Source organism: Xiphophorus maculatus, chromosome 9, assembly GCF_002775205.1.
Source record: "Xiphophorus maculatus strain JP 163 A chromosome 9, X_maculatus-5.0-male, whole genome shotgun sequence".
In the NCBI taxonomy this organism is placed as follows: domain Eukaryota; kingdom Metazoa; phylum Chordata; class Actinopteri; order Cyprinodontiformes; family Poeciliidae; genus Xiphophorus; species Xiphophorus maculatus.
In genome coordinates, this window is record NC_036451.1 from 5,541,615 (window position 1) to 5,566,567 (window position 24,953).

The 24,953-nt window shown below is 36.5% G+C and overlaps 1 protein-coding gene across 2 annotated transcripts; it reads left to right on the top strand.

Moving 5' to 3' along the window:
• Positions 1-1,974: 1,974 nt before the first annotated feature.
• On the top strand, positions 1,975-19,573 carry rexo1 (RNA exonuclease 1 homolog). 2 transcript variants are annotated; one of them, XM_014470565.2, is made up of 16 exons: positions 1,975-2,296; positions 4,120-5,918; positions 6,631-6,732; positions 8,188-8,398; positions 8,474-8,607; positions 9,871-10,008; positions 10,170-10,293; positions 11,866-11,991; positions 13,207-13,347; positions 13,427-13,540; positions 13,609-13,682; positions 14,527-14,637; positions 15,350-15,465; positions 15,563-15,701; positions 16,851-16,971; positions 18,901-19,573. In XM_014470565.2, exons 1-16 carry the CDS (start codon positions 2,125-2,127, stop codon positions 18,987-18,989), a joined length of 3,711 nt encoding a protein of 1,236 aa, XP_014326051.1. In that variant the 5' UTR covers positions 1,975-2,124; the 3' UTR covers positions 18,990-19,573. The 2 variants fall into 2 exon arrangements, with proteins under 2 accessions (XP_014326051.1, XP_023195927.1); XM_023340159.1 differs by having other exon boundaries at positions 8,477-8,607.
• The last annotated feature ends 5,380 nt before the right edge of the window (positions 19,574-24,953 follow it).

A 24,953-nucleotide genomic window follows, 5' to 3' on the forward strand; every position in this document is an offset into this window, starting at 1 on the left:
CTGTTTTTTGTACAGTCTGGGGAATATTTGTGTATCTTCATCTGGCCCAGAATGGGTATCTAGCGCCACCTGCTGGACAACTCCGATTCTCACATTTTATCGCGTTACTTTTTATCATGTGGGTCAATTTTGTGAGCAAATTTTGGTTATTAAAAGATGAATACTTGTGTTTTAATCCTAATAGGATTCAGAGTAGAAACATTTTTGAGTTGAGAAATAATATTTTTGCCCAGATTGAAAATAAAAGTCTCCATCTGCATCATATATTTTTGCTGGTGGGTTAAAATTTACATCATTCTTGAATTACAGCCTCACAAATTCGGTTCAGGCCGCATTTTGGACACCCCGTATATATATTTCTTACAAAGTAGCATCACAAGCTCTTATTACAAAAGCAATTTCCTGTTATTTTTCCCTATTTTAAAGAGTGTGCTGTTCAATCCAGAATGTCAAACTCTGAGTCTTTATATTATTATATCTTCTTTCCTGCTTTTTCCCTCCACCTCTCATATTTCTTGTTTTCTTTTGTACCATTGTGTAGCTTTATAATTTGATAGAAAATCATAAATCCAACTAAAATGACCTCAAGATGTTAACCTGCTGATAGGCAGCCAATTATTACCTCACTTGTCACCTGTCCCTGCACACCTGGGAATAATCACAGGTGTTCAGGAGCTGATAAAAAGCCTGAGCAGGAGTCTGCCTGAACTTTGACAGTGGCTGTGCAGGTAGGTGTCATTTAAGAAGCTTATGGCTAAAATATGCATTAATGTTTGACATTTTTGCTAGTTTGAAAGCTGAAATGAGAAAATTACTTGTTTGCTGAAATTGACCGTAATCATTCAGAGACAAATGTCTATCTTTGTCAAAAAATACATCAGTATTTTAGATTATTTGTAACATTTGTATATATTTTAATTTTAAGGGGCTGTTTGTATTAGGTGAGTACATTTTGGACATTTTATTTCTTTGCATTTGCAGACTAAGTATCCCATTTGGTTAAAGTAATTCACTTAATCCTAGCATAAGATGTATTTAAAAATATTGATCTGACTCTTGGTATATTTGAAATTCCTTTGCTTGTCATTATTTTATCCTCTGTTTTATATTTCTCTAAAGGTTTATTGGAATAGTTGTTCTACACTTGCTAATGCAATTTGAGCTCCAAGTCGATGGAGGAGAAAACCGGAATAGCCTCCAAGCGTGGAGCTGAATGTTGGAGTTTTGGAGGAATCTACAAAATCCAGACTTTAACTGGCTATCCAGACATCCATCCATTCGGGAGGAACTGTCCCTAGAGGAGGAACCCATATGCACAACCTCATGCTAGAAAAATTAAATATGGCTGCTTCACATAAAACGAAAGGGAAAATTGCAAACATAACCATGAGACAGTTGTTTCCAATCCTTTGCATCTTAAATTAATTTAACACTGTATTTGTAAAAATGTACGAAATGCTGACATATAATCAGCTTTTATTGAAAGTATAATGTTGGCATCCCTGATTTGTCTGACTTGTAGCTTAAGGTAGTTATGTCTTGTTTCTGACATAATTAAACCAATAAAGCAGTAGAGGAATACTTTAAAACAATAAATTAGTCATTTTCAATGTTTGCAACAAGGTGATTACCTCCCACAAAAGTATAGGATTTTGTGGAGTTTATTTTGTTGGCAAACTAGGCAGTTGTACTAAAAACGGAAAACTACATGCAACTTAATCAGTGTTAATAAACTTCGAACCCTCGCCTCTTTAATTTCATGTATGATCATACAATTAAAAAGCATAGTTACTTTATTAGTGGACGTCGTGTTGAGACGCACTATAAACCTTTAAAAAGCTGAACCTGTGATTCAAAATAAGGCTTTCATAAGAGATAAAGCCATGTTCCTAACTGTTCTAACGGTTATGGTGTTTCGAGTCCTTTGGAACCTGGTTTCGTTTCCGCGATCCCTCTGACGTGTTGGAACGGCAACTCACGCGAGACTTTCGCTCTTCTCAGCCAGTCTGTCATGGCGCCTTAGGGACGCTGTTATTGTTCCAGTTTGCTGGTTGTTTGAGGAACCTGACGCGGAAAACAAAGCCCGTGGAGGACGTGCGGGCATGAGACGACTATCTGGAGATAATGTTAAGGTCCACCGGCTTCTTCCGAGGGATTGACTGTCCGTTTTACGCGGACTACAACGACGGCAAAGGCAGTAGAAATGGGTGTAACAGACCGTACTGTCACTTCAGACACAGCCGGCAGAGTCGGCCGTCCTACGGAGACGTTAAAAAGCTGCAGTCTGGACAAAAAGGTGCTAATTTAGTTGAATGTTCGCTTCATTTGTCTTCTGTTGCGACAAAATTGAACAAAATATATTTATTAGACCGTCCGTGTCCCGTTGCTCTGAAGTGAAAGCTAGTTTTCGCTATGTTTCTGGTGATGCCCTTATCATTTTATGACTACTGCAAGCTGGGAGACAATTTTAAAGCTACTTGGATATAAATTTATACCACAGAGACATCAGAGCATCCTAATGTAGAGCATTACAAAGTGAATTGTGTTGCTTTTTGGTCCAAAGACGGCTTAGAAGTACCTCTTAGAAACATTTAACTTCAGTTAAATTAGCCTTAATATATCAGTTAAATTGCGAAATTATTTTTTGATATTTAAAATGCCAGTATAATATATTAAAGTTTGAGCATGTAACATGAGAAAATAAATGTCTTTACAAGACAATATAAGTGTTTCTGCAAAAATATATGAACTACATCTTTTAATATTAAGAAAAATATAAAGATACTTTTTAAAAATTCAATTTATAAGCTGTCGTATAAAGCTACCCGTATTTCATGGTATCTACATCGTAAATCATCAAAAATAGAGGTTCACCCCTAAATAGACTACACTGGGAATTATTATAGCACAGACATTTAATAATCAGACAAGACTGCTGAGATAAAATAAAAAAGTAAGCACAGGTATCCTCTAATAGAGTCCCAGTAGCAATATGTTTCACTCCTCCTGTAGTTATGTTTCTTTGGAGTTTGGTTTTTGCAACATGAAGCAAGTCTTGAAACATCTCTCTTTAAAGACTCCACCCTTCCTTAAATCCAAAATTTGGATTTAAAAATAGCAATTTGCAAGACTTTTTGATTCTTGTTTCTTTCTTTGAGATAAAGTAATTGCAGTATTTCTTTTTACAATATGAATATCTCTCTCCTTAATTTTATTTAAAAGCCAATATTTTCTGACTTTTTCTATCTAGAAAGTTTTCCACATGTTCAAACTTTTATCTTGTTTCTTTTTCATCTGATTTGTACATTATTTCATGAATAATTTGGGCTGCTTGAAGTTGAAAGCTGAAATTAATATTGCTGTTAGGGCAGATGACCAATACTTACCACTATTTCATATTTTTTCCCCTAGCTATTCAACACTGTGAAAAAACAATAACACAGCTTATGTTTCTCATTTGCTTCAATTAAACACCCCACAATCCTGTGCTGCATTACTTTGTTCGTCACATGACCAAACAAAAACCACATGGCTCCTGAAAAACACACACACACACACACCCACACACACACACACACACACACACACACACACACACACACACACACACACACACACACACACACACACACACACACACACACACGCAAATGGCAACAACATGGAAATAAAGATTGGTTGTTAATTATTGCAGGATTCCATGCAAAAAAAAAAAGAAAACGTAAAAACTTTTTTAAAAATCTGCATTTGTCATGTCAATATTTTAAAAACATGTTGGTTCTGCATGTTTTAAGCCAAATCTTCACGAGCCATTGGGAGGAAAGTTACACTGCAAAAACATAAAATCTTACCAAGCATTTTTTTTTTGTGTCTAGATTCTAGTGGAAATATTACAGCAAGCTTGAAATAAGATACAAGAAACTTACAAAGTACCAAAGATATAGGAGGTTGTTTAAGGTAATTAAATCCTTAATATTGATAAAAATGTGCTAGTCCTATTGAATATTACTTTACTTATAGCAAGACATTTTTCCATGTAATAAGTTAAATAATCTGCCATCGATCAGTTGGTATCAGTCGATATTGATAATTATTATTTTGTTGCTGTGTTTCTTGCAGACCAGGGTTACGATCCCTTCAACCCAGAAGTAGTGAGACCTCAGGAGCAGCAGAATGGGCAGCCTGCTCCTTCTGGGGACCTCAGCGGCGCCTTGGAGATGGTCAACAGAGCCATCGAGGAAGTCCGTGGCGAGGTGGAGCGAGAACAGCGGAAGCTGTCCCGCATCGGAGACGAACCTTACAGTCCCACTGAGAAGACCGGTTCGTCTTCATCCTACGTCGCTAAAAGCCAAGCAGCGGCCTCGCACCTGGCTTACGACCCTGGGAGCTATCAGATCACATCGGGAGGATACGATCCCAACCCGGGCTGCAGCAAGTACACCTTGGATTCAGACAGTCAGAAGTACAACAGCAGCAGCTCTATGGAATATGTTCCCACTTCCCTGAAAAAGCCTCAGTCTCGGACACAAGTGCCCTGTCCTCCCCAGAGCACCAAGTATCTGAGCACTGCATGCTCTGCACAGTGGAAATACACTCTGGACAACTCTGGGCCGTCTACAAATATGGAGTATGACCCTCTGTCCAACTACTCTGCAGGGATCGCAGTGAAAAACAAGAGAGACGAGGGTTCACATCCAGTTGAGACTGACTATAAGAAGGCATATCGGCTGGATGCTTCAGATAAGGAGGGTGGTACAGCTGGGAAAAAGCCACCGCAGGCGAGTAAAGACTTAAAAAAGTACACCATCTCCGACTCTGATGAGGAGAGCTCTGGAACAGAGTACCGACCCACATCGCTTAGCAATCTCCAGCAAAGAAAGGCCAACATTGTGTCGGCCAGAGACGCTTTGGGGAAAGATACAAAAGACAGGAGTAAAAGTATAAAGGGCGCTCTTACACAGAGGAACAAGGAGGAGCTTGCACAGGACTTAGACTCACAGGAAAATACCAAACAAAAGGAGAACTTGGAGAAAAGGAAGCTGGCAGATCAAAGTGGTCATGGTAAAATTAGCAAACCAGAGAAAACACAAAATATTGATAAAGAAGTAAAGAAATCATCTAGTGTTAAAAGTAGCAGTGGTAGCAGCAGTAGTGCAAAAGACAAATTATCATGTAAGAACTTTAAGCAAGACTCTGCAAAGAAGGAGAACAAAAATCAGAAAGATGGTAGTAAAAACATGCTAAAGATGAAGGATAAAGTTCAAAGAGAAGGCAGGGATGAAAAGAGATGTGAGAGTAAGAGCAAGATGGTGGAGAAAGTTAAGAGAGCCTTAAGTGAACAAGAGAAAGATGCACGAGAAAGCAAAAAACTGAAACCATCGGAGCGTGAGAAAGACCAAAGCAAGAATAAAGACAGCCAGCACAGAAACGGTAAACTGGATAGCAGTAGAAGAGAAAAGGACGTTAAGAAAAGCAAAAGCAGCTCCAGCAGCTGCAAGGGGAGCTCGGCTAAAGCGAAGCAAAGCGCCAGCTCGTCAAAAGAGAAACTCGAAGACCTGAGTCTGAGCCACGCAGATCTGTTCGGAGACGAGAGCCCCGAGGAGGCCGACCCGATGGAGGCGGACAGCGACGACGAGCCGGAGGAAGTCCTGGTCAGGAAATCAGCCGACGCGTTAAAGAGGGGACTAATGAGCAAGAGGACGGCTTCAGAGAGGACGCCATCTTCCTCTGAGGACAAAGCCGACGGGGAACCGGAACGCAGCAGGTCGAGCTGGGAGGAGCCTGACGACGTCCGAGTCGACTTCTCCATGTTTCAGGACGATCTGGACTTCGACTCGGATCCAATGGAGGAGTGTTTGCGGATCTTCAACGAATCCAACGATGTGAAGAAGGAGGACAAGGGACGGCAAGCAAAGCAGGTGCTGCTGTCTTTCGTCTACTTCTCTTTTACTTTTCATTCATATTATAACTTCCATGGGTGCACAAATTTATCGATCAGCCGATGTATTGATTTCTTCACATTTGGGAAATCTGTGATCAGCCGACACTTGCATGTGAAACCGGCCCACCAGGTCATGTTTGCCTGTTTACAGTTAATAATCAACCACTTTTACCAACTCAGTGACTTTCTTGCTATATTTAGCAACATTTCAGACAAAAAGAATTGGTAGTGGCCAAAATCAGAATCGGGCTTTTTAAAGATCGGTAATTGGCGATTGGCCAGAAAACTGCAATCAGTTCACTCCTAATAACTACACAAAGTCTTACAAAGTATTTTTGTTTGGCTTTTAGTGAAAATATATGCAAGAGAGCAAGGCAAAAGTAACTTGCAAGTCATTTTTCAGCAAAATATAGATGCTTGTTTTGAGTCAATATTGATAAAAAATTACTAGTTCCACTGTATACCAACATGTTATAAGTGAATAAATTTGCCAGTGGAACTAGTAATTTTCAAACCAATATTAAGGGGTTACTAACTTAAAACAATCTCCTAAATTTTGCTGAAAAGTTTGTTGTAAGTTAAGAATTATTTCAAGTATTTTCACAAGAAACTAGACAAAAACTATGTCATATTTTTGTTATTTTGCAGTTCAAGTGTGATAGTTATCTTTTCTTCTTTTCCTCTTTCAGGCTTCCAGGGATTCAGAGGAGGAGAGAAGCACAGATAGCACTTTAACCACACTCTTCCCCGGCCAAAAGAAGAGAGTGTCCCATTTTGTTGCCAAAGGAGATGTGAGACTCTTTTGAATCATTTTAATTGTATGGTACATTTTATTTTATGTGCAAACACTTTCTACAAATTTAGCCACTCATACACAGGTAATCTTTGCAAACAATGATGGTATTTTGTAAAAACAACATCAAGCTTTGTGTTAGTAGAAAGAAGAACAGGAACGACTGAAATATCAACTGAATCAGAGGGAGTTTCTTCTTTACCTTTTAAAGTCTGACTTTTATGTGAAGAGTGGGAAAAATCCCCTGTAGTGTGATGTTTACTTCACACCATTCTGTGATGTTTTTATTTCTAAATTGAGGTGGAGCTTCAGGTGGTGGCGACAGAGAAACAAGGAAGTAAAACCAAGATATGAAACATGTACCTGTAAATCAGAGCTCAGGGGTTTTCCTAATATGATTTAATGGAAACTTTCCAGAGAGATGCTCTGATCAGGTTTCTGGCAAGTTTCTGTGTCATAAAAGTCTGTCTCTAAAGCTAATTCTGTACTTTGATTTTATTCTAGAATATTAGTATTTTAAGAATTGAACGTAGTACTAGAACAAACTCAGAGAGGCAGAGTTAAAGTCATACTAAGAAGACATTATCCCCTCTTGTAATTTATGGGATTTTAGCCCCTCACAATAAAACAATTACTTTTTTGGGGGTGCTGTGGTGGCGCAGGGGTTAAGCACAGCCCTCAAATGGAGGCCTTAGTCCTCAACGTGGCTGTCGCAGGTTTGATTCCCGACCTGGTGACCTTTGCTGCATGTCTTCCCCCTTCTCTCATTACTCACTTTCCTGTCAATTCACTATCATATAAGGGCCACTAGAGCCAATAAAGCCTTTATTCATATAAAATGATTTAAATCTAACCATAAATATATAAAAACGCACTACAAATTCCTCCATGTTATTATTTATCACCAGTAAACAAATTAGTACTTTGGTCTCGTGTCTAGTACAAATGTCTTAGTAAACGTGAAATAAGACAAAACTAATTTTGAAGTAACTTTTCAGCAAAATATAGGAGCTCATTTGAAGTCAATTATTCTTTAATATTGATTTTTAAAAAAATACTAGTTCCACTGGCAGATTAATTCATTTATAACAAAACATTTTGCCATGTTGTAAGTGAAGAAATCTGCCAGTGGTACTAGAACTGGGTTGCTAGGTGACGGGCTGGGCTGAGCTAGGGTTGCTAAGTAACGGCACAGTGCCCCTTGATTTTGAAATAAGTGAAAAAAAATCTGCCAGTGGAACTACTACTTCTTTTTAATCAGTGTTAAGGAATTATTAACTTAAAACAAACTTCTATATCTTCCTGAAAACTTACTTTTGAATTAGTTTTGTCTTACTTCAAGTTTACTAAGATATATTCACCAGAAACTAGACAAAAATACTGTAAATTTTGTGTTTTTCAGTGATGTGTTCACATACTTTAATAATACAATATTTTTGTTGTTACTTTCCAGACCGATGCACCTTCGAAGACAGTGGTCCGGCCGTACAAGCGGCCCACTCCGCAGGAAGTCTGCTTCCAGCGTATGCAGCTGGCGCAGCAGCAAGCCGCCCAGCTTTCAGCGTCAGTCAAAGCCGCCTCACAGAGCTCGACCTCCAGCTTCACTGGAGAAAAGAAGAGAATCGCTCACCGGCCCAATCCTCAGATAACCTCCACCAAGACGAGTAGGATGCCTCCCGGTTCTGGTTGAAAGTTTGTGCTTGGCTCTATAATTAGTCAAATGTGGATGTTTGTCCCAGCAGGTCCAGCACATGGAAAACCAGCTGCCAGTGAGACTCCCCAGGGGGTGAAGAGCCAAACCACAGCTGGCATTCTGTCCAAAACCTCGTCTACGATGGCGCAGAAGAGGACGGCACATACACCCACCATGAAGGTGATTTTTAACTATTCGTGTCAGGCATTATTTGATAAGCTTGTAGATATCTAGTGCCTCTTTGTGCATGTTTTTTTTATTTCTGCACAGTGCTGGAAAGCTCTAGAAGTCCGGTAGACTGATTGGGGACCAAAGTTGCAACATTTGTTAGATTTTCAGCTGGTACAGTTTGCATTCACACTGCTCTGTGTCAAATAAACCAACTATTTCAAAAACCTGTTCACTCCTTCACCTGTGGTGGCGCTGTAGCAAGAACTAATGAAGGAAATGACACCTCTGAACAAGAAACTGAGCGCAACTTTCTATGCAAAAACACAAACTCTCAACAAGTAATTTTCTATAGTTTCTAGTACAAATATCTTAGTTCTTTTGAAATAAGACTAAACTAACTTACAAGTAACTTTTCAGAAAGAAATAGGAGATTTTTTAAGTCAATAATTCCTTAATATTGATTTAAAAAGTATTAGTATCACTGACACGTTATTTCACTTTTAACATGGGGAAAAATTTCTTGATTTAAGTGAAATAATCTGCCAGTGGAACTATCACTTTTTCATTAATATTAAGAAATTATTTACTTAAAACAAGCTCTTATAGCTGGCTGAAAATCTACTTTTAAGTTAAAATACTTTGAGATTTTGCAATGTTCTTCACAAAATGAAAATGGAGTAGTGCCAGATTTGAGTAGTTGTAGGACCACAAACCATTTATTTTGCTAGAGCTGAACTCATGTGTTTGTTTTTATTGTATTTACCCAGAATGCCCTGTGCTGTAGTCAATATCCTGCTTTTGGAGCAATTTCCAACTAGTACTAATTCCATTGGCAGATTATTTTACGTATAATGTGAAAAATATCTGAACTAATCTGCCAGTGGAACAAGTACTTTCTCATCAAAATTAAGGAATTGTTTACTTAAAACAAGCTCCTATTTCTTGTTGAAAAGTTACTTGTAAGCTAGTTTGTCTTATTTTAAATGCAATAAGATATTTGTGCGAGAAACTAGAGCAAAATACTTGGTAAGATTTTATGTTTTTGCAGTATAGGCAGTAAGATGGTTCACGTCAGGTTTTGTTGGTGCATACACACCTCCCCAAGCAAACCAGACTTTCTAGGCAACCATACTAGAGTTGGATTAAAGCAGACTAACAGAGCTGGTGTGAATTTTCCTTAAAGTCTTGTGAAGGCTTTAAGGATCAATGTGTAAATTCTGTGGGTTTTTTTTAAGTAACTCCCTTCTATGCATGTTTGTCTTTTTCCCCCAGAGCTCCTCCATGAGGCGTCCGGTCATCCCCACTGAGTTCGGGGCGAAAGTTCCCACCAACATCCGCCAGCGCTACCTCAACACGTTCATAGATGAATGTGTCAAGTTTTGCCCGTCGGAGGATGTTGCATTTCAGACGGTATGAACATTTTCTCTACTTTCTGCTCTGCTAGAGTTGGTTTGTGTTGTTTATTAGCAGAACTGCTTGTTTGACTAATTGTGGTCAAACAAGCGGTTTGACCACAAGCTTTTGGTTTGGTTGACGTTTTCACTTAAAGATGGTTGTGACGGTTGTTTCAGGCCCTTGATGAGGAGAAGCTGGTGTACGAGCGCAGTAGCAGTAAAAACATCTACCTCAACGTTGCCGTCAACACGCTGAAGAAGCTTCGGGGCAAAAGCAGCTCGTGTTCATCACCTGTCAAAAGTATGTAGTCTGTACTCCCATCTATAAAGTTTAAATCCTGTTATGTTGTTAAAAAAAAACAGACTATAATTGATAATTTTACGTTTTCCACTTTTATTTTGACATATATGCCTCATAATAAATCTAAGAATCAATTCACAACTTAATCTGCAACTTCAAAAGCAGGTTAAGTTGTGCTTTTGAACACAACTTAACTTTAAGTTAAGTGTTAAGTTGTGTTCCATTTGCTGCTTTGAAAGTAGCATTAAAACTTACATTAAAACTTAATAAAATACATTGAAATTGAGTACTTTCTGCATTGTATTTAATAATGAGGATTTTATTTGTACTCTTCCCCTGACTGATACCTTTTAAGCCTGTCAGGAAACCATGGCTTCATCTGAAAGATGCTAAGCAGCAAATGTCAGATTTGATTTAATCAGATTCACTGTAATAGATGTTATGTTTGAATTAGACCTGGCTAATAAATCATTTTTGTTTCTTGAAAATGTAATTTCTTGATAATCTGGATTTTTTTTCACCAATGCAACCTTTGGGTTTCCATAGTTCAGAGTGATGTCAGCACAGAGCGGCCATCTTGTTTGACAAGAGAGTTTTTACAGCTTCAAATTATTTGGACTTTGAATTCAGGTCAACTCTACGACAAATTATTAATTAAAATTTTAAGGTAACAGAGTCAAAATAATGTGAGAATGAAGTCATAATATTACCAGAATAAAGTCGTACTACTAGGAGAATGAAATACTAATTTTATGAGAAATTTGACATGAAAAATAGCCAAACTTTAAAGTGAGGAATGTTGAGCAACTTGTGAAGTTATACTTTGTTACAAGATATACAGATAAGGAAATATTTTATGAAGACTTTGAAATGATTGAGCAAACAAATGTGTCTGTTTTAAAGAAAGAACCACACAAATAACGAAGCTTTTTTCTCATAAAAATGACTTTTTTAAGGCTTTCTTTTGGTAAAATTGCATCTTTATTTTGCTAAAATTATGACTACATTCTCATAAACAAACATTCTTGTAGCTTGGCCTTAACACTCTTATACAACTAACAAAAGGAATGACTTAAATAAAGTCACTTTTTCAAACTATTTTCTGTCATTTATAATTTCTATTTTAGAAAAAAAGCACCAAAAAAACCCTATTTAAATCCGGTTAGAGATTTTATTTTTAAGCCGAGTCGCCCTGTCATAGTTTGAACTCAAATGGACTGAAATCTGAAATGGAAAATATTGATTTTCCATAATTATCTGATATATCTTAGTTTTTAAATTATTTATGTTCATTATAGTTGTTTGTAAATCAAATTTTATTTGCATAGCACATTTCAGCAAGAAGGCGGTTCAAAGTGCTTCACGTCATAAAAACACAAAAATCAACAATTGAAACATTACAATTGTAAATAAATTTTCAGATTTGTTATAGTGTTTGAGGAAAACATTTTATCTGAATTTGTTACAACAAATACAAGTAAGTGAATATGTTTGTTTTCAGTTTTGCACAGCTCATCTGTTTTATCATTAATGAAATGACAGCCAGTGGATCTGTTTTTGCATTTTCTGCAGAGGATTCCAGGCTTGCAGCTAAGCGAAAGGCTCAGTCCCATGAGGAGGTTCTGGGAGGTCGTCTTGCAGCCACAACCAGCTTCACTGTCAACCGGTCGGGCAAACAGCAGGAGGAGAAACTCTCCGGTAAAAAACACATGGCCTCCATTTCAGATCAGATGACAGATGTGCTCATTTCTCTCTTCTTGTTTGTGTTCTTCTGGATTCAGCTCTTTATGCGTCACTTTATCACATGCTTGGCAGCAGAAAACGCAGATTCTATCTCTAAAAAAACAAAAAGTAAAACCATTTTTTTCTGAGGTGCTGCTTACAGTCTAGAAGCAGTTTCACAGTAGAAGGTCTGTTCAAGCTGCCATGTGACAACCTGAGGGTCACCAACACATGACCCCTAATCAGAGGGAACATCCTAACGGCGCTCCAGCTAAATAACAAGAAAATTACAAAATTAAACCTTTTCTGATCCCCAAGTTTCCTTTGAAAACCCAAGAAGTTTGTTTCCTTTTTGCTTTTGTTTCATAACATTTTTTTATTGAAAGAAACTGATTTGGAAACATTTTCTCTTGCCTGATTTTGTTATTTTTTATTACTTACATCAATATATGAATGATAATTTTATCTGTTACTCAGAACTTCAGTAGACTTTTTACCAAATGCCTCTTTACTCCTAGTTGAGTAATTTCTTGGTTGGCCACTTTTTACTTTTACTCAAGTAAGAGTAGCACTAGTTCAACATATAAAAGTAAAAAGTAAAAGTAAAAAGTAGCCATCCAAGAAATTTCTTAAGTAAGAGTAAAAAAGTATTTGAGTATGCTCAAGTGTTGAGTAACTGATCAAATCATCAATTGTTTAAAATATAAAAATTACATCATCGAATGGACAAAAATATAAAGTTAAGTGAAAACTTTGGTATTTTAAGGACGAAAATGACAATAATTCAGATAAGTAACAAAAAATAACAAAATCAGGCAAAAGAAAATGTTTCCAAATCAGTTTCTTTCAGTAAAAAACTTATGAAACTTTAACAAAAGCTGCAGGTTTGTGTGTCTGTGTCTGGTGGATTTTTGGTTAAAACATATTTGCTTTTCATTCAGTGGGTAGAAAATCCAGAAATCTTACTCATTAAGAGCAGAAATATTTCATATTGAAATTACTGAAGTAAAAGTAAAAAGTACAGCATATTTAAAAATAATACTCCTTTTTAAAAAAGCTACTCAAGTAAATGTAACTAATTACTAACAAACTGTGGATATTTCTGGATATCTGTCACATATGTCAGATTTGTATCTCATTTTGTTTTAGGAGTTTGTGATAGATTTAGTTGTTGCTCTGTTGTTTGTGTAGGCGCCAACCTGTACAGGAAGCTGCAAGCGTACCTGATGACAGAGGAGCAGCTGCAGGAGCATGGATACCCGCGGCTAAACCCCGAGGCCCCGGGCAAGGCCGTCATCTACAACCAGCCAGAGAGAAAGATCTGCCCAGACCGTGAGGACATACGCAGCGCTGTCTGTCTCATACCAACACCACGCTTTCAGCTAAAAGGTTTCTGCTAATCTTCCTGCAGCGTTCGGCAGGATATGCTGCCGCTGCGGCGCCGAGTATAAGGTCAGCGTCAACGGCAGCTGCGTCCGCAGAGAGGAGTGCAGCTATCACTGGGGGCGTTTACGTAGGCACAGAGGTAAACGCTCTGAGTTGTCTTTCCTTCTGAGTCGGTCGTCTCCTCAACGTGTTTTATTCTCCTCTCAGTCGCCGGCGGCTGGGAGACGACGTACAGCTGCTGCTCGGCTGCTGTTGGAGCTCCTGGATGCCAGATAGCAAAGGTATCGCAACAAAACAATAATCATATATTAGAAAGATATGGACTCAAAGATTATTCTAGAAGTAGTAAAACCCTAAAATAAACATCGACATGTTACGTTTATTAGCTGGACAAGCAATAGAATTAATCATCCAAACATTTCATTGTTTAGAAAGAAGTAATTAAGTGTAACCAAGTCAGTTTATTATTTTTTAAGATTGTATTTGATTTTTTTATTCTTTTAGTGCTGTATTAGTTGTGTTATAATAGTGGTATTAACTTATTTTAGTTAGAGATGCAAAAACTTAAAGCTGTGTTTATTTATTTAGTTACTTGTATAGTTTTTATTTATTTAACTATAATTATTTATTTATTAGTTTATTTATGTATTAGATCTTTTATTTAATGTCGGTTATTTATATATGTGTTAGTGTATTTTTTTTTAAATAACTTAAAATGTAAGTTATTTTATTTGATTATAAATATTTACATGTAGTTATTTGTTTATAATTTATTTTAATCATCAATTTATTTAACTGTAGGTAACTGAGTGTTTATTTGTTTATTTATTAACAACAAATTTATTGACTATAGTCACTTGTTGTTTTATTTATAGCTAAAGTTATTTATTTTTGTAGCTATTCTTGTTTGTTTATTGATTTATTCAATCATAGTTATTTATTTAATATTTATTTTAATTTATTATAGTTATCTAACTATCTTTTATTGCTAAATAAATTAGGCTAGTCGAGATATTGCTTTGGATTTTAGGAAAACCTTTTAAATTTTCATGTACCTCCTTTAATTGTCTAATATTCATCTCTGTTTGTTTAATTTTCTCCATCCATCGCTCTGCGTTTCCGTAGCAACATGTGCAGGACGGCCGTAAAGAGTCCCTGGACGGCTTCGTGTCGACGTTCAGCAAACCGCTGCCACCGGACGGAAACGGCGGAGTTTTCGCTTTGGATTGTGAGATGGTGAGTTGGAGCGAAACAGGAAGAAGAATCGCCTCGAGTCGCTCCGTAAACCACGGCCGGGCAGCATGGCTTAATCAGACAATCTGATTTTTTTTTCAGGCCAGGTGCAATTTTAATTGATTTTTTATTTTTATCGCCTGCTTTCTTTTCTAAAAAAAAAGACGTTGCAAAAATATTTCTAAAAAATGGCTTTTAATTCAGTCATCTGTTCTATCAGTTGTACGACGGAGTGTCAGGGCCAGGATGTGAGTATTTTTGTTTAATTAGAAGAATATTAGCAGAAAAGAGGCTATTTCACTAGAAAAAATAAATTTTAAACTGCGAAAAAAACTTTTTTAGTAAGAAATTGTTTAGTGATCAGGATCTCATCAGTTAGAAATTTGAGGTTAAAGTGAATTTTGAGGTAAAAGTCGGAAATCTGGGAAGAAGAAAAAAGCGAGATTTTTTTTTCATTGGTCTTAATCCTCTTCCACAGACATTTGACATTTATTTTGGTTAAAAAAATATCTTAGCCTGATCCATTGTGGCGTAGAGTTGACCTGAAGTCCAAATAAATAAAAACTGTAAAAAAAACAAAATGGTGGTGAAAATAAATCCTGATTTTTCAAAAATGAAATCCCTCAAAAACAAACAATCAAACATAAATGAATAAATATGGTAAACATTAGCGTAGCTTAGCTTTAATTGGATGTTTTCCTGTCTGTGTGATCAGTGCTACACTAAGCAGGGCCTGGAGCTGACCAGGGTCACAGTCATCGACTCCGAGATGAAGGTCATCTACGACACGTTTGTGAAGCCCGACAGCAAAGTGGTCGACTACAACACACGGTGAGGGAATAGGAAGCGACTCCCGGCGCCATCTTGGATGGCTGCAGGTGTGAACGCGCCGTTAGTTGTGTGTGACGAAGCTGCGTCTCTCTCACAGATTCTCAGGCGTCACTGAGGAGGACTTGGTGAACGCCACCATCACCCTGAGAGACGTTCAGGCGGTTCTGCTCAGCATGTTCAGGGCGGAGTCCGTCCTCATCGGACACAGTCTGGAGAGCGACTTGCTCGCACTCAAGGTGACCTTCATCATCCTCTTCATCATCTTCTCCAGGCGCTTGTTGTTTGAGCTGCATGAGCACTGCAAAAACACAAAATATTACCAAGTATTTTTAGTCTAGTTTTTACTGCAAATATCTCAGTTCACTTGAAATAAGACTGAATTAACAGCAAGATAAAGGAGCTTGATTTAAGTAAATAATTCCTTAATATTGATGAAAAGGTTCTTATAAATTAATTTGTAACAAGAAACATTTCCCATGTTTTAACTAGAACTTTTTCATCTATATTTTTATTGACTTAAAATGAGGTCCTGAAAAGATATTTATAAGTTAGTTTAGTCTTAATTCAACTTTACTGAGATATTTTCACAAGAAATTAGGCTAAAAATACTTGGTAAGATTGTTTTTGCAGTGTATGTAGTTTTTAAAAATGTGTAATTTAGTTTGTGAGAAGGTAAAAAAAAATGGTAATGCAGGTAATGCATAATGTAATATCTCATTTATATTCTACCTTATATTAAATAATCTAGAATTTTATTCAATTGATTACAAAATAGTTTTATTTTCATTATACACAGTTGGTAATGTATTTAAGGTGTTTATTTCAGTCATTTTGATGATTTTTATTTTGAGAAAAAAAAAAAAGCTAAATATTCTCAGAAAATTAGAATCTTACGCAGCACAAAATAAAAAAAAAAGTTCTTATTCCAGAAATGTTTTGTTTACACAACTATGAGGAAAACTGCTGCCTCATGACTTCATGCAGATTTTAAATGGTCAAAGTTCATTTTTAAAGTTTTATCCAGTTTAATTTACAATTTTAGGGGGTTTTGTTTGTTCTCTTTGCTTATTTATTTGGTAATTTTGTAGATTTGTTTTGCTAGTCTGTAATGTTTGTTTTGTTTTGCAGTACTTGAACTAAAAATAATAATAATAATATCGCCTTTCTCAAACTGAAATCCATAAATGTAACTAAGTGAGGAGAAAAACGGCTGCTTTAACAAAAATATGTAACTTGTTGCACAAATTTAATGTCTGACAGAGCAATCCAGGCCCTTTCTGTGATAAAAATGTTTTTCTTTCCAGTAAATAAATCGACTAAAAACAATGATATTTTTAAAGAGTAAGGTTTATTTTACAGATTTATTTTATTTCCTCTGCTTCCAGCTCATCCACAGCTCAGTCGTAGACACAGCCATCGTTTTTCCTCACCGCCTCGGTCTGCCCTACAAACGTGCCTTGAAGACTCTGATGGCCGATTACCTCAAACGCATCATCCAGGACAATGGTGAGAAAATCCACCAGACAATCTGTAGATACGTTTTTGTTTTTTTAAGCTGTTCAGCTAGAACAACTTATTCTTTTTCCAACAATTATTTATTTTATCTAGCTAAACTATGTCTCATTAAATCTGACTTTGTTGAAAAGTACACCGGCTTTCCAGCACTTTACTGCTAAGTAGCAACAAAAAAATCAACCAAACACAAGTCTTCTTACTTTTAGTTTTGAATATATAATAATTTAACAAACCAGATTTTAACAAAACTAAAACCCAACAAAGTTGTACATAAAAACAGAGACAAATTGTAGACTAATTAATTAAATTGGAGCGTTGCTGCTCTGATTTCAGACTGGTAAATGTTTGAATCTGCTCCAGATGAAACTTCCGTTTCGTGGGTTAGTTGGTGTAATACGCGCAAATCACCAGCAGATGTCGCTGTTGCTGCTGTTGAAGCTTTTACTTCTTTATTTATAGTATGGTACTCCTTATCATAATATTTCTATTAAAAAGGTTAAAATTTTCCATTTGCTTCATTTGTCCAATTCGTTGGATGATTATTGATCTGTAAATTGTTGTCGATGAAGCTCTATGTTGATAAATATGGCAAAGTTTGTCACTTTTTTCAGTGAACTCGCCTGCAAAATTTGTCGTGTTGATAATGAGAAATTACAAAAAAGAAAGATTTAAAGTGCCAGCAGCAAAACTTTGGAATAAAACCACACTAGAAGACACAAACTGCTTAAATTCTGGTTTTGTGATGTTTAATGTTCTTTTAAATGTTTAGAAATTAACTCCTTCATTAGTCTGGATTCAGAAATCCTGAGCTCTGGCACAGCTGTGAATGATGAATGTTATATTTTTAGAAACTAAAAGTTTTTTTTTCCAGTGTTACTCATCCTATAAACAATTAGCCAAAGTGTTTCATCCTTAATTTACAATAACATTGAGGCAACGATTTATGCAGTCAGAGTCTGTAACTCATAAAATAAATCCATCCATCCATCTATTTTCTGTACCGTAGAGGGGTCGGGAGGTGCTGGTGCCTCTCCAGCTAACGTTCCAGGTGAGAGGCGGGGTCACCCTGGACAGGTGGCCAGTCTGTCGCAGGGCAACACAGAAACAGACAGGACACACAGCCATGCACACACACACTCACATCTAGGGAGAATTTAGAGAGACCAATTTACTTAACAGTCATGTTTTTGGACTGTGGGAGGAAGCCGGAGTACCCGGAGAGAGCCCACGCATGCACAGGGAGAACATGCAAACTCCATGCAGAAAGACCCCGGGCCGGGAATCGAACCCAGGACCTTCTTGCTTCTTGCAAGGCAACAGTGCTACTGTGCAGCCCCATAAAATAATATTCAACTGAAATCTTTTTATTTATATAGCAACAATTCACAACAAATGTCATGTTATATATGTCATATGTCATGTATGTAAGAAATATAAACACAAAACAACTTTTGGTCGTGTTTTTAGTGCAAATATCTTAGTAAATTAGAAATAAGACAAAACAAGTAACTTTTCAAGAAGATATAGGAGCTTGTTCTAAGTCAGTAATTAAAAAGAACTAGTTCCACTGGCAGATTATTAAACTTATAAAATGGGAAAAATATCTTGTAAATGAAATAGTCTTACAAATCTTCTTTTATCGTCTTATTTTATCGTCTTAGAGTCACGCTTTGTGAATCTAATTTAGACTAATTTAGCTCCATATAATTTATTATATAAAACAAATGAAATATATATATTCTAAAAACTATTAGTTTCAATGTTTTCTTAATAAATAAAAGTCTAACTAACCACTTCGCCCTTTCGGTTCCTACCTTCACAAACGTCATTAATTTCCTCCTCACCAGTTGGTCACATGATCAGTGTTTCCTACCGTTTCCTAGCAACAAGGGGCGGCTGACCTTGTGCTTGTGTTCGCAGTGGAGGGCCACGACTCCAGCGAGGACGCGTCGGCCTGCATGGAGCTGATGATATGGAAGATTAAAGAGGATGCAAAGGTCAAGAGATGACCCCTGACCCTCCCACTCTGTGTCCACGGTGATGACCTCCAGCCTCCAGCTCTCGACAGGTGAGGGAGGATAAATCCAGCAGAGTCGTTGGTCGTAGGTGAGGAGAAACTCACAACCAGTAAAGCAATAGGAACCTGAGTTAATGAACTGTTTTCTTTCTGTTGTTGCTACTTTAGATTTAAATTATGTTCGCTGGAAAGTATTTTTATTTGAGCAGTGTTTCTTTCAGGCCTCAAACTTGATGTAAATCGTAAACTTTCTATGGAAGAACTTGAAAAGCAGGGGCATTGTCTCAACTGTACTGATTAACAAATACATATATATATATATATATATATATATATATATATATATATATATATATATATATATATATTCATGCTGGGCTGTCTCCAGCATACATTGCACTATAATATAAATGCTCTTGTTGTACAGGGCCAAAGTCCGAGAACCTCGTATGTGCTGTGATGTATTCACTTCTAATAAGAAAAAACAGTTACTTCTTCTTAGTTACACTTAAGTGCATTAATGTCTTAGTCTGTCGATGGTTTCTATAAATAAACGCTCTTGTTTTTTCACTCACACCTCCTAGTTTTCTACCACATGCTTATTAATGTCATCAGTTTTTTAAGGCGGCGTCAGCAGCTTCTAGTTACTGGGTTTAGTAGGTTGATTAAATGTGTCGAAGAAAACACATTAAAATCACTGATGTGTCAAATCTCTGCATGACGAAAACGACATGAATCTCTGAGGATCGATGAGGCGAAACTCGATCTCCATCATGAAATGGAAAAGTCCAAACCAAGCTAAACTGGGGGAAATATTTCAGTTATCAGTTATTTTCACTGATATTGACTTAAAATATACAGTAGAGCTGTAAATGTGCTGTAAAGAGTTTACTTTGTATTTGTTAAACCTTTGATTGTTTATCTTTTCTATTAAAAGGTCTTTGTTAAAAGAAACGGTTTGTCTTTCATTCTTCATGCCTCCTTCAAACTCTTAACTCCATTTGGGCAGAAATGATTAATCAGCTTAATTGTGATTATTGAAATAATCGTTAACTAATTTAGTAATCAATTAATCATTAACCAGAGAATGCAGACTCTAAGAAAGGATATTTGCCTTAAAAACAACAAACTCAGCAATTAAGACAAAACTGTCCAAAAAATTAAACATTTTGCTTCTAAGATAAAAATGAAAACATATATACCTAAAACGTATGTATGTATGTATGTATGTATGTATGTATGTATGTATGTATGTATGTATGTATGTATGTATGTATGTATGTATGTATGTATGTATGTATGTCTTTTTTAGTACATTTTACCATCCAGTTCATAATGCTAAATTAATTAATTTATCTACAAATGATCAATCATACCTTAAAGGAATTATTGTTATTGCATTTTAGGTAATAAAATATTTTTTATTTCACAATGGAACTGAATTATTAATTTATTTACATCTTTTTATGTAATAATAATTTTGTATTCATAGAAATAATAAAAAAATATTGGATTAATATAAATATTTATATTAATCCAATATTTCTAATATAATATATTCATAGTATTTATATTTTGTATGTATATTTATATAATTTTACAAATTAAATCTGATTAAATAGTACTCAGTACTTATTAGTTATACAGAAATAGTAGTTTCACTGGCAGACGTTTCCACTTATGGGAAAAATGTTTTGTTATAAGTGAAATTTAGAGTTTTTTAACAATATCAAGAAGTTGTTATATATCTTATTTTGCTGAAAAGTTACTTCTAAGTTAGTGTTGTGTTTCTCAAGTATACAAAGACATTTGCACTAGAAATACTTTTGTGTTTTTGCAGTGCATCATCACTCTCCTGAAGCTTTTGGTTGCATTTTCAGCATTGGAAATTAATAAAACTGTTCTACACTACAAGTCTGAGCACAACTGAACAGGAAAAGTTGTAAAAATAGTAACGATGTTGAAACATTTTTTAGGCCATTGTGCTTTTGCTCAAAGTTTGTGTTTGAACTTGAAGTTCTACTTGTTCTTTGTTGCGCTTTCTGCGATGCTGCTTCAGGTCCATGTCTGTGAATTCCTCTTCCTGCACTGCAGCACAAATAGTTTGTGACAGTGCGACAGCTGCCTCCTGTAGTGTCTCCTTAACAGCAGGTGCAGCGACTTTAAACTCTCCTTTCCTTCAGCAGATGCGGAAATTGACAAAAAAACGAAGAGAAAAATGCTAAACTGGAGAGGCCCATCTTTTCTTTGGGCTGTTTGCCTGTTAAGCCGGTCCAGTCACATGTCAGGATGCATTTCCCCCAGCCGGGCCGCAGACCCAGGTATTAACGGAGCTGGTTAGCGGGGATCAATACCTACACAATGTTGCAGTGACAGGGAGGGGGCCTTCCTAGTGTTCGCCAGAGATTTTAAACATGTGGAGCAAAGCGGCTTAGAGGGTCGTCTTCATTATCAAATTCGATCAGTTGCCTCTCTGTGTCTCCCTGTGATCACCTTTAACAAGTGGGGCTTACAGGGGGGCTCAGGGCCCTGAAATGACCCCATGCTAGCAGATAAAGAGCCAAAGAAGGAAAACACTTAATCTCCTGAGCAGCCTAATGGAGAGCAGGACTGATTCATCGTTACTATAAGTAATGACCCTTTGCAACTACGCCACTTAATCATTTGAGGCGCCATGATGGACGTAGGAAGTGAGAGACGGGAGTATGGACCTTACCACAGGGGCCGCGTTTCATTGGCTGATGCCCATTCTACGTGGTAGCGCGGCTACCACGGGCATAGCGCGGCTACCACGTGCATAGCGCGGCTACCACGGGCATGGCCGTCTCACAAACACACGCTTCCCGTTCGCTAAGTACAGCATAATGGCAGTACAACCTGTCTGCAACAGCCTGTCTGCTTCAAGGTGTAGCTTTTTATTCCTCTGGATTCACACCTGCACCCCAGCATATTGGGCGCTCTTGACCCCTGGGTCACCCACTGCTGTCTGACCTTCTCCATCCATCTTTAATCCCTCATTCTCTCTTCCAATTAAGAGTCTAATCTTTACTGGTATTGATCCGCCGGTGTTGCCGAAAAAGAGATCATAGGAGGATAATTGGTCGCTAAGGAGTTAAAACTTCCTCCTCCAGATTTAAATCCAGCTAATTGATTGGAAGTTTAAAACTTTTTCCTTTTGGTGTCATATAGCTGCTCCATCCGAACCGGAGTCGCCTCTTTGTGTATTTTTGAGCTTTGTTGTGTTTGCAGTCGGGTCACTCTAAGCCCAGAGAGTGTCAAGGCTTCACAGCGTGATCCAAGTCCAACTGCTGCCGCCATCCCCCGTCTCCCTCAGGTCAAAGGCCAGCGGTCCCCATCGATCCCCCTAAAGATCCGCTGTCTGTTCGTCCACATCCTTGTGTAAAAAAAAGAAAGAAAAAATCCTCCCAATTGTCCTGTGCGTGCCGATCGATCCGGTCGGTGTCCGAGAGGGAACTCCCTTTGAGATAACTGACAACTACAAAGGTCCCGTTCTGACAGGCTCTTGTCAATACAAATTTCCACTATTGATAAGTAATTTAGGAGTGACTGGTGAGCTTTATAAAACATCTGTTAAACAGGAGAGTTGAACAATAGTTACAAAAAAGAGGGAGAAAAAGAAGAAAAGAAGAAGATTTACTGATTCTCTGCCCTCATTTAGTCCAGCTGGCTCCACGTTTCCCTCAGTAAACGGGGGGAAAAATGAAAAAGGAGCAAAATGGGGCGTTAAAATGAAACATTTTAATAGGTAATTTATAAAGAGATTAACAAAATGTCATGAAGAAAAACTTCTAATTTACACCCAAAGTGGATTTTTCTTTTAGGAGATGCTGAAACTGATAAATGTTGTGCCGAGATGGAAAGACTTTACATGATTAATACTTATGTCAATTACTGCTTATGTATGAAATGTAACTTCTAAAAACAAACTTCTAATTTAAAGCTTTTCTGCTTTCCATTGCTCTAAATGACAAGAAACAAAAAGGCCTCAATATTTAGAGTAAAGTTGAGCGGATCAATCCAAAATATCAATAACATCGATACAAAGTCAGTATCAGATCAATACTAATGTGGTAAAACTGATGCTTTCGATTCAGATTCCCTCTTGACAGGAATGTAGAGAACACTGCACAAACTATGGAGCATGGTGGAGGTAGTATAATGCTGAGGGGGAATTCCACAACTAACAGAAATGGTGCACAACAGGAGGGTAATGATTAGGACTACAGAAAACTTTTTTCAGTTTCAAAATAATATTTTTGCTTGATTTTCTTCAGTTTGAAACTTTTCTTTTTAATTTCAAATAATTTTTCCAGTCTCAAAGTATTTTATTCAAAATAATTTTCAGTTTGAATTTTTTTTGTTTTATTAAGATAATTTTTCAATTTCAAATATTTTTGCAAAAGAATTTTCCAGTTTCAAATAATTTTTCATTTCCAAATATTTTTTTCAGTTTCAAATTTTATTTTTTTCTTAACAATTTTCCAGTGTAGAAAAAAAAAATTTCAATTTCAAATAGGTTTTCAGTTTCAAAATATTTTTTTTCAAAAATAATTTTTCGGTTTCAAAATAAATTTTCTGCTTCAGTTATTTTCTTTGATTTCAAACTTTTTCCAGTTTCAAAATAATTTTTAAGTTTAAAGTTTTTTTTTCAGCTTCAAATATTTTTTTTTCAAAAAAAAAATGTTCAGTTTCAAATTAATTTTTCTGCTTCAGTTATTTTCTTTGGTTTAATTTTTTTTCTGTTTAAAATCTTTTCTTATTCAGTTTTTTCAGTCTTTTTTTTACAAACTTTATGGCCCAAATTTAGCTCCGTAAACATCCAGGTATTGAAACACTCAGAATATGCTTTTTTTTTAAATCAAACTATTAAAATTGGAGCTTTAGCAGCTCTTTAACAAGACTTGTAATCAACTTAAACTCGACGTTTCTCATCCCTGTGAAAGAGCAGAACCGTCGTTTCCTTACATTGGGCTGAGCAGTAATTTCCTCTGCTATGCGACAACAGTCACCAAACCTGCATAACACCTGCTCAGCGGTGAGACCGTTGTCAGCGCCGTGACTCGGCCTTTTGTCTTTTGTTCACTGTAATCCCTGCATGTGTAAGTGGATCCTCTAAGAAGAGGATAACCACACTGAAGCGGTTTCAGACACTACAGCAGCAGCACAAATCCACCAACTTCTCCTTTTCTAATGCATTTGAGAAGTATTAAAACTTACTGACTTGGTGGATTCACAAGCAGTGTGAAGCACAAAATGAGCAGTTACCAGAAAATGTTCAGAAGTTGTTTTCAAAAGAAGAAGAAGGAGTTTATAATGTCGGAGGGAAATATAAATTTAAAGCTTGTAAAATAAAACAAGCTTTTGCGTTTCAGTCTGTAGAGTGAATCTATGGATGAGTTTTACTCTGGATTTAAGGCAATGTATAAATATTAAACAACTCAAACTTCTGTATGAGGAAGATGTCTGTTTTTGTTGTCATCATTATTATTGTTGCTAGAAATCTGATGTTTTAATACGTTTACTCTATATAGTATTACTGTTATTTTATTGGTGAATTATGATGTTCTATAAACTTCCAAAGTACTAAAATAAATATTTATGATTTAATAGTGCAAGATAGTGGGAGCTTCTTGCTTTGAATTCAGGTAAAGATGAACAGAGTTGAGTAGTAACTAGTTACATTTACTCAATTACATTTACTTGAGTAACTTTTTGAAACAATTTACTTTTAGGAGTATTTTTATTATGCTGTACTTTTTACTTTTACTTGAGTAATTTTACTGTGAAGTATCTCTACTCTTATTTGAGGGAAATTTCTGGATTTTCTACCCACTGAGTGAAAAACAAACACATCTAAACCAAAAATTCACCACATACAGACCCACACCTGCAGTTTGTGTTAAAGTTTCATAAGTTCATAAGAGTAATCAACTAA

Excerpts from the sequence above, each read along its gene's own strand:
- rexo1 (XM_014470565.2), top strand. The coding sequence starts at position 2,125 with ATGTTAAGGTCCACCGGCTTCTTCCGAGGGATTGACTGTCCGTTTTAC. Across the intron at positions 8,399-8,473 it reads GATAACCTCCACCAAGACGA|CAGGTCCAGCACATGGAAAA; the intron begins GTAGGATGCCTC and ends TGTTTGTCCCAG. Across the intron at positions 10,294-11,865 it reads GTGTTCATCACCTGTCAAAA|AGGATTCCAGGCTTGCAGCT; the intron begins GTATGTAGTCTG and ends CATTTTCTGCAG.